We start from the raw sequence: 9460 nt of genomic DNA, 5'->3' as shown, positions 1-9460 counted from the left end.
AGAAGACTACTCATCTTTGAGGCTGTAGGGAAGAACCATCTCTTACACCCTCTGTTCCATTCCTAGCAGAGCATCCACCTTGTGGAGAGAAGAGGAGATGGGAGAGGGAGGAACACAAAGTCCCAAAAGAAAAATAACGAGAGGTGGCATCTATTCATTCAGCAAGCATTTGGAGAGGGGATTCAAAAGTAAAGCCAGGGTCAGGACTGGTGTCTATGCAGATACCAATAACCAATCTGTAGATAAGAAAGAGAGAGTGATATTTAATGAGCTAATGTGAGGACTAGCCCAGAAGTGCTCTCTTCCCCAGGGAGGAAAGCACTCCAGGGAAGCATGGTTTACAGCGTTGTTATATATGAGTTCAGAACGAAGAACATACATCAAGCATGACAGGAATACAGTGTTTTTTTTCCAAAGTCACAAGGAGATGTTTTGCCTCAATTTAGTACACACATAGCAGGTCAGCTTGACCTTAGTTCTCTGGGGAAAAACAAAGCTAATCTTCACGGAAGTACTGGTATCAGAGAAAGGGAGACATTCACCCCTCTTTAAAGAGTGCAGTTGTTGCTTTGGGAAAATCTTTGAAGCAGATGTACAATGCGTGTTTGGTGGGCCATAAGTCAGACTGCTCTGGGAAAAACAAGTTTTGGGCCAAATCAAATTTAAACCAGAATGGCTTCCTCATATACCTCAATATGTGAAAACTTCTTATTATTCTTATTATTTTCATCGCTGGGATAGACCTTTAAGGTTCCTGTCAACCTGAGACTCTAGTTCCTGTTCAATTTTGACTCAAATGTCTTCAAGCATTGAGTGCCAAGCACTGAGCTAGATCCTGGAAATACAACTATAAGTAAGCCACGGCCCCTGCCCTCCAGGAGTTTATAGTCTAATGGGGCAGACAGACAAGTAAGAAGTTCCAGTAAATGTACTAAGGCCAGTGATAAGAAGCAGCACGGAAAGAGATGAGGCACTATGCCGGCTTGGACCAGACAGCAAGGAAGTGACATCTTTACTGAGCGGTGACACAGGACAAGCTGGAGTTCGAAAGTGGATGGGGTGGGGAGTGTGATCCAGGCTTGAAAGAACAACTTGGCAAAGTCCTGGAAATGAGAAATCCTAGGATCGCAACGATGCTCTGATTTATAGAGTGGTGCCAATTAATGCCACTAAATTGCTGACTAAATTGCTAAATTCTTTCATTGCTCATTCCCAAGTTCAGAAAGGGTTCCGAGCATGGGCACAACCTAGGGCCAAATTGAAACAGACTCTTCACTTGATAACTGCAGAGCTCCACCCTGCCTAGGCCATCTTAGCCCACCGTCACTTCATTGCAGGTGTTCATATGCTTCTCCTGCCATTCAGTCAGTGGGGCCGTCAATCAGCGAGACCTGCGCTAGACTCCAGAAGAATAAGAAGCCTCAACCCAATTCCCCAGGGGAGGATTGGGGACAGTGTCCTCCACATCTTTGAGTCCAAGACGAATCCACCACAGTGCTTTGTGCACAGTGGTACCACTGGATCTACTAAACATAGAACTAAAAGAAAATAAATTCATCTGATGGAATAATTACTATCTCAACCCACGTCCTCCACATTCGCAGTCCCTACTCCCAGCCCATCTACTGCTGCGCATCAGCGCACTCCACCCCCTTCTCAGACTCTGCCACTTGCAAACGACAAGTTGCTCAGCGCAAATAGAAGCGTAGCTTTGTGGATAAAAGCAGAAGATTTGGAATCAGAATAATCTGGGTGGAGTCCTCTTATTAGATTTATGATATTGAGCAAGTCTCTCAACCTACGGCAGCCTCAAAGTTTTCTTCGTCTGTAAAATGAGAATAAAACAGCTCTTTCACTGGAGTTTTTGAATGAACGCAACTGGGCTGAGTTGTGTAGTAGTAAATGAGACAGTCTATGTAAGGAGATTATCACGTTGCTTGGCATATAAAATACACTCAAATAGTAGAATGCTGCAGATGATGTAATAGGGTGAAGGCAGAGGAGGAGGAGGAGGAGGAGCATGGTGCTGTAGGACGGCCGGTTGTCAGTCCTGTAAGTCACTGGCTGGACTGGCAAGCCCCACCAGCTCAGGCAGTTTCTTCCAGCGGCAGGCCTTGAACAGGACGCGCGTAAGAGATCCGCTGCCCCCAGACTCGGTGCACGCCCAGACCTCCGCAGGGAGGGCCAGCCTGCGTCACCCGCCCCGCCCGCCGGCTCCTCCCCCGCCGGCGGACACATGGTGGGAACGTGATGGGGCGGGGCCGAACTCGGCGCCGCTAGGCCAATCGCCAGGAGGAAGGCACCCAGCCAATGGCAGAGGCGCTCCAGGGCCAGAGGGGCGGGGCCACAGGGAGGAGCGGCGGCGTCATAGGTCACTGGGCGGGCTGGGGGCGGGGCCCGCGGCGCCGACGGGGCGGAGCAGCGGCGGCCGAGCAGTCCCGGCGGTGATGGCGGCGGCGGCGGTCGTGACGGGGGCAGGGGGGGCTCCGGCGGCGGCGGCGGCGGCGGCGGCGGCGGCCGGAGCGGATGGCGCCTCCTCGGTGCACTGGTTCCGCAAGGGGCTGCGGCTCCACGACAACCCGGCGCTACTGGCGGCCGTGCGCGGGGCGCGCTGCGTGCGCTGCGTTTACATCCTCGACCCCTGGTTCGCGGCCTCGTCCTCGGTCGGGATCAACCGATGGAGGTGAGGGGCCAGGGACGGGGGTGCGGGCCTGGGGGACGCAGCCTGGCCGCGGGGCGCTCGCGAACAGCCCGGGCCCCCCCACAGAGAGGGGGAAGCTCTGCCCCGCAGTCCCCACGGCCGGAAGACTCCGGCCTAGGGAAGCGGGGCAGGAAGACCCAGCGGGGTCCCCAGAGGGGAGAAGCCAAGATGGGGAAAGCAATTAGTCATCGTGCCAATGGCCGGGGGGGACCAGGGCTCGGCCTCTGACAAAGCGCTTCCTCACTCTTTATCCCCTTGGGCCTCACAACATTCCAGAGGACAGAGATCATGGTCCCCGTTGTACAGATGAGACTCTTGAGCCTTAGAGACGCAAAGTTGCCCTGCCCCAGGACTTGCGGCCAGTGCGTGGCAGACCGGGGACTCCTGGTCTAGGGCTCTTAGGGGTGCGCTCAGGGCGGGGAGAAAAGGAGATTCTGCGCTGTGAGGGCAGGGACGGGTTTCTGAATCCATAGCACAGCAGACGCGTGCACTCTTCGAGTAAAGAGCCCATTGCTGGGCTCCTGAAGGTCGTCTCTAAGCCTCTGGTGTGTTTGAATCCATCTTTTCACCGATGCCGACTGCCCTTCCACCAAGACTATCCTGCCTCTGGAGGTGTCTAGAGACTCTGGCTTAGCATTAGATAAGAAGGCAAGTGCCCTCTCCTATGTGTTATAGGTACAGACCCCAAGGCCATGTTCAGTTAGAGGCACTTTGTCTCCTGACCTAGAGAGCAGGACTGAACCCATTTTGGAGAATTCCCTCAGCAGCAGTGAGCTTGCTAGGAAAAAAAAAAAAAAACACAGTGTTACTTCCTTCCTCCCCTTCTTATGAGACTGATCTTAAAGGACAGTTGAACCACCAAAGATTAGACTTTTATCAACTGATGTGCTGAGGTCAGGGAGCAGGAAAACTGCTATCAAGGGCCCGTCTTCGATTACTCCAGGAAATGGAGTTGACAGGATCTTGGGAAAGGATTCACAGATAGGTAGTTGATGTATTTTCTCTGTAATCAGTGTTTAAAACCAAGGCGTTCTGAGACATCGTGTACTCATCTGTCATTAAAACATCCCACAGGAGTCATTCGGTTTGTTTGCGTGGTTCTGGAGGATGTTTGCTGTGGCCATATTGCGTTGGGCAGGGTTATTCCCAGGATACAGTGGCTCTCAGCACACCGTCCTTCCCTCTCCAAGGTGTGTGCCCTGCTGGGAGAGTGAGGGCTCTAGCAGTGGGTCTGTGAAATGCCCCCTCCTGCCCCACTTATATAGAGAGAACAACTAAAGATAGTCCTGTGGAGAGCCTGCCCACACAGTTTTCAGGCGGCTCTGTTGCTCTGTCTCTGCTCCAGTTTCTATAGATAGGAGGTTGGGTTCCACAGACATCCTCAAATGGCCATCTAGCAGGAAGGTTAAACTGAGCCTCAGACTTTGCCCCTCGCTTATGTCAGTGTGCCAATCCGAGCAGAGTAAATAGATCAGACTATCGACTTGTTACACTGTCACCAAGGAGTTTCTTTTGTTGGATTTTGGGGGACATCGCAGAGGACTGCCTACTCCTTTGTGCTAGTAGAGATTAAAAATCAGCAACAAAAACTCTTGCTGATTAAACTCCGATTTGCTAGGAACTAGATGTTTATGGATTTTTATGGGTCATGCTTTTGTGATTGTGCTTTCAAGCAAGTGAAGGAGAAGTGGAATGTGGCAGCTCAGATACCTGAGTCAGATCCTGAAGTCAGAGGCCGTGTAGGAATGCAGATTTTAATTGAGCAATTGTTTTAATGAGTGCCTAATATCTGCTAGGCACTGCCCTAGGGGCTGCTCAGGTCACAGCAGTGAACAAGAGGATGCCGTGTCCAGAGCTCCTGAAACCTACATTTTAATGAAGGAAGACAAGTAAACAACCATAATTTAGTAGAAGTGCCATGAAATAAATAAAATAGGAGGATGGACTAGAGTACTGACTCTCAACTTTGCTGCATATAGCAATCACTTAAGGATCTTTAAAAGATGCCTCACCCCCCTTCCCCCAGTTCTGATTTAATTGTTCTGGGTTATGGCCTGGGCATTAGGGTTTTTAAAGCTCTCAGGTGCAGCAAAGCCTGAGAAGCACTCGACTAGAGAACCACAGACCTGAGCCCGACAGCTTGGAAAATGTGTTGCTGTGCATTGGCAGGAAGTCTAATTAGTTTTGGCATTCAGAAGAAAGAAGTGAAATGACACAAACAGATCGAATGTAATAACTGCTCCTGGGCCTGGAAATAGACACACTCCTCCCACCCCCATACTCTTTGCTCCTTTGATTGGATGGAGGGCACTGCTGCACGCTCCTTTATGCACTCGGTTGGGGGGAGTGATGGAGCCAGCCATACCTCTGCGTAACTCGAGTATGTGTAATCTTCCGGGGGCTGTTTCTGGATCCAGGAGTGATCTGGGAGAATTGCGCTGCAGCACAGTGTCCTCACTCTGCTTCACTTGCTGAGAAGCCTCCCTAAGAAGGGTGGGCCCCGGGCCATCTGCAGGATGGAGATGGCACCAAAATCTGTGATCTCTATTATCTCCTGCGCTTCCTACACTGACTCCCACACAGCGTTTTTTGGCGGATGAATCAGATTAAAATAACCATGAATGGCACTTTCTAAGAGTAAAAGAGGACAGAGAGAGGCAATTAAGAAATATGTATGTTTATGAGCCTAGGAGAAGGGCTGGCATTCTCCTTGCTTTGGTGGTGGTGGGAAGTTTATGGACTAACTGTAGCTATATGAGCTTCAGGACTTTTTTTGTCAAGCACTAGTTGGGCAAGCTGTTTGCCATTTTCTCCAGCCCCACCTTCTCGAATTTGCTGCATCTGGAAGGAGGTACTGCAGTGAGAACCAAAAAAAATAGAAGTGATGTGAGCAGCTTCTAGATTTCAAAATGGGTACTCAAAATAGGCCCTTGAAGTTCGTCATTACCTTCCTCTGTACTGCAACTTAGATGGGTGTTGGCAACAACTCCCCGTGCTTTTTATTTAAATCCTTTTCTCCCTGGCTCTGGGCTGTAACTGCATTCAGGAGCTTCTGGGACAGAGGGAGTTGGGAGAAATAAAATAGCAGCGCATATCGCTCAGAATTAATAAATGAGGTGAACTGAGAACCCCACTGGATGCCTGGTAAGAACATGTCTCTCTTCCCAATGCAGGGAGCCAAACACTATTGGACTCTCAATGTGGGCAGCTCTTCCCTGGCGCTTGGTCAGCTAGAAGGGGATTGGGACCTGTTGTCTACTGGCGGGGAAATTTGAGCTGTTCACACTGGTCCCCAGGCGAGTCGGCGGAAATGTTTCCACTTGCCCAAAAGGAATGATAATCTTCATCTTCATGTTTCTCTTTGAAATTAGGAAACAATAAATATATTTTTATCTGAGTGATACTTAGAGATCTGTCCCTGCTATAGATGTGGGTTCAGGTTATCCTTTTTCATGGGGTTTAGGATCTCTTAATTACTTAGGAGAAATTAATTTCTATAAATATCCTATGTAGCCAGTCTGGGTCAGCCTATGATATCATTATTATAGTTAGATGACCTTGGCTCGAAGCAGAGAAATGTGGTCCAGGGCAGTCTGGACCCAAAAAAGAGCTCACTGTCATCCTCCCTCCTCCTGTTAACAACAAATGAACAAAATATTCCTCCACACAGTATCTGCCATCTCTAGAGAAGGCTTTCCCTAAAGATCTGCCTGTCTTATTCTAAAGGGCTGCCCCATGGAGTCCCTGAATTACAGAGTCCTTTCTGTATTTTTGGAAATCTCAATTTGGTTTTCTCCAGTTGTGTCTGCCTCTGGCTCCAGAGCACTTACGTAATGTAATTCAGTTGCATATGTCGTCAAATCCAGGGAGTGAGCTTTAACTGCTCACACAGGGCCGTGTGCTCTGAATTTTGGTCACGTGAGCGCAGCTTGGAGCTGCCAGCCCCAAACTGCCACCTCCAGTGCTTTTCGAGTCCCCCCTTTTTGGAGTAAAGAGAAACTGGCCATGTGGAAAGGAGGGCTCTGAGGGAGCACAGGAGGCCCAGGGTCCTCTCTGGTGAAAGAAAGCACACCTGCCCTGGTGGGCATTTGCCCAGTAGCAGTGCTGCTCCGTGTTCCTTTGGTGTTAACGCAAAGCTCTCAGCTGGCAGGCCTTGGCGGGGGTGCCACAGTAGTGGCTTCTCTTTCTCTTGCTGCCTGGAAGCTGGGACTCGTGGGGGACATTCTGAGGCCTGCCTTCCTGGAGGAGCCCTGCAGGGTTTGACTCAGAAAGGGAGTTGGAGGGAACAGAGCATTTCTAGAGGGCCAAAGAGGAGGCAGAAAGCAGGATCTCAAAGAAAGTTGAATAGAAACAAATTAGAAGCAAAGAAAGGCAACTTGCAAACAGAAGCTAGAAGTAAAGTTGAGTTTTCTGGAACAATGCTTCTGAAACTTTAATGTGCCAAAGGATTGCCTGGGGATCTTGCTAAAATGCAGATTTTGGAGGTCTGGGATGGAGCCTGAGATTCTGTATTTCTGTAAGCCTCTGGGTGATTCACAGCTGTTGACCCTCAGAGGAGCAAGGCTCTGGTAGCAAAGGTGTTGGCCTTTGATTTGGGCTGTGGCCTCCCTGATTGCTGAGTCCTGGCCAGCATAATCCCAGTGCTCAGGGGGTGAGTCCTGGTTGAGGGGCTGTGGGGCCTGGTGGTTAAGAACACAGTCGCTGAGCCACACTGCCTGGGTTGAATTCTGGCCACTTAATCTCTCCATGCTTCAGCTTCCTCATCTGTAAAATGGGGATAATAACAGTATTTGCTTCCTAGGGCTGTTTGAGAATTAAATGAAGTAATGTATGTAAAACAAGTAGAACAGTGCCTGGTTCATTGTAAATGCTCATTAAATGTTAGTTGTTGCTATTATTGTCATTTGCTTGCTGAGTTCCAAGTTGGGCCTTCTGTTCCCTGCCTCAGCTATAGACATCTCTTGTCAAAGAAAGGGCTCTCCTGGGATTATCTGTGCTCCAGAGATGCTGCAAAGAATCTCTCCTTTTAGTACATGAGGTCTAGAAGTAAAGTTCTATGGAAGGCAGCTGGAACCTAGCTTTCATATGCATGTCAGTCTTATTTGTAGCTTCAAATTGAGGTTCTGTGCAGCCTGGGGGACTTGGAAAGAGGGGCTCCCAAGTGCCTGGCAGGGCCATTCCTGGGAGCCGCAGATGGAGGGCCCCCTGTCCTGGGGTTGTGGCTTTAAGTCGCCAGTTATCTGTAGGCATGCTGGCTGGCAGGGCCCAGGTGTCAGGTGGCATGAGGCTGTTTACATGGGTGTCTCTTATTTTCCTCCTGAGAGGAGTGGTGAGGCCTGGGAGGAGGCCAGCGCAAGTGCGTCACTCATGTCTCAGCTTTCCTTTTCTGAGGGTGTTGGTTTTTCGAAAACAGAAATTCACGGAGGCAGAACTTTTGGCTTGAATAAAGCGGCGTTCAGCCTGCCAGAGCCTCCTGTCGCAACCCCTTGGAGAGTCTACATGCTCTGTAGGTAGCATGATGCTTTGGGCTCAGCCTGGGACTCAGCTCGTGCTGGAATGTGGGTCTGTGGCACCCGCTGCTGTGGGAGTGTCGTGCTGTGGACGTCAGAGCAGCAGCGGGGGCTGGTTCTAGCTGGCAGCCTGGGAACGTCGCTCTTCTGTGGGCCTCCGATAGTCGGGAATGTGATGTGCTGCAGAGGAGGCCCGGGGTTTCATTGTGCTCAAAATAAAATTTGGTGATTCCCATTGTGGACAGAGATGGGTGGGAGATGCCAAAGTGTGGATAGCAGAAGGTCTCTGTGAACGAGGCTGACCCGTCAGGGCTTAGTTCCCGAGGACGAAGATCAGAATGTCAGTGGATTACCAGTACTGAGGTTTATTTTGTCAGAGAGGGATTCCAGGCACGTGAGGTCCTGCAGAATCCTAGCCCCGAGAGCAGTGTGTGGCGTACCACTAAATTAAGGCTTTAGAAATGGGGCACAGGGAAGAAAACATGATTTCAGAGAGAGTCTGACCAACCTGGGTTCCTATCCCAGCTTTGTCACTTAATAACTATGATCTTAGGCAAATTAATTATCCTCTCTGTGTCTCATTTTCCTCATCTATAAAATGAGGGTCATATTTTCCTTCAAAACGTGTTGCGAGAATTCAAAAGAAGCCACACTTAAAAAGTGTAACAGGCATAAAATAACATTGGTTGCCTCTGGGGAAGGGAATTAAATTCCTGGGGCCGCAGGGGGAGGAGACTTTTTACTGAGGACCCTTTTGTAACTTGAATTTTGAACCACATGAAGAGTTATCTGTTTAAAATGTTAGTTTCATTAAATGTAAAAATAAAACATATCATAAAATGTATGGATGGAATTTCTCAGAAAGGTGATTGTGCCTAACTGGACAGTTAATAAATTTTTGTGGTCATATAAAAAAAAGCACTGAAGACACTCAGCAAATGTTCATTCCCTTTCCCGTGGTGCTCCAGCTCTCAGGCTGGGCCTCTTGAGTATCTGGAGTCCTCCTCACCCCACCCAATCCCCACCCCTGAAAGCATGTGAGGATATCCTACAGAAAAGTACCTTCTAAGGCCTTCTTTCTCTTGGGATGAGAAGCTGGTGGCCGGAGGCCTGGAGAATGAGCCACCTCCCAAACGAAACCCTGGGAACCGGGCCCCAGCCCAGGCTGCGGCAGTAGACATACGCGCAGCCCAGAGTGCGGAAAGGCAGGGAGTCTGTGGGCCAGGGCACGTAGGATTTTCCAGAGCAG

General features: G+C 49.8%; 1 protein-coding gene across 4 annotated transcripts in view; it reads left to right on the top strand.

The window, feature by feature from the left end:
* The first annotated feature begins 2447 nt into the window (after positions 1 to 2447).
* The window catches only part of CRY2 (cryptochrome circadian regulator 2), a 32542-nt gene continuing 25529 nt past the window's right edge, over positions 2448 to 9460 (top strand). For all 4 annotated transcript variants that reach the window (XM_058527077.1, XM_058527076.1, XM_058527078.1 and 1 more), the window contains exon 1: positions 2448 to 2683. In XM_058527077.1, the coding sequence (XP_058383060.1) occupies positions 2448 to 2683 (236 nt within the window). The remainder of the gene's footprint in view (positions 2684 to 9460) is intronic.

This window comes from Diceros bicornis, chromosome 31 (assembly GCF_020826845.1).
Source record: "Diceros bicornis minor isolate mBicDic1 chromosome 31, mDicBic1.mat.cur, whole genome shotgun sequence".
Classification (NCBI taxonomy): domain Eukaryota; kingdom Metazoa; phylum Chordata; class Mammalia; order Perissodactyla; family Rhinocerotidae; genus Diceros; species Diceros bicornis.
This window is presented reverse-complemented; position numbering and strand designations above follow the sequence as displayed.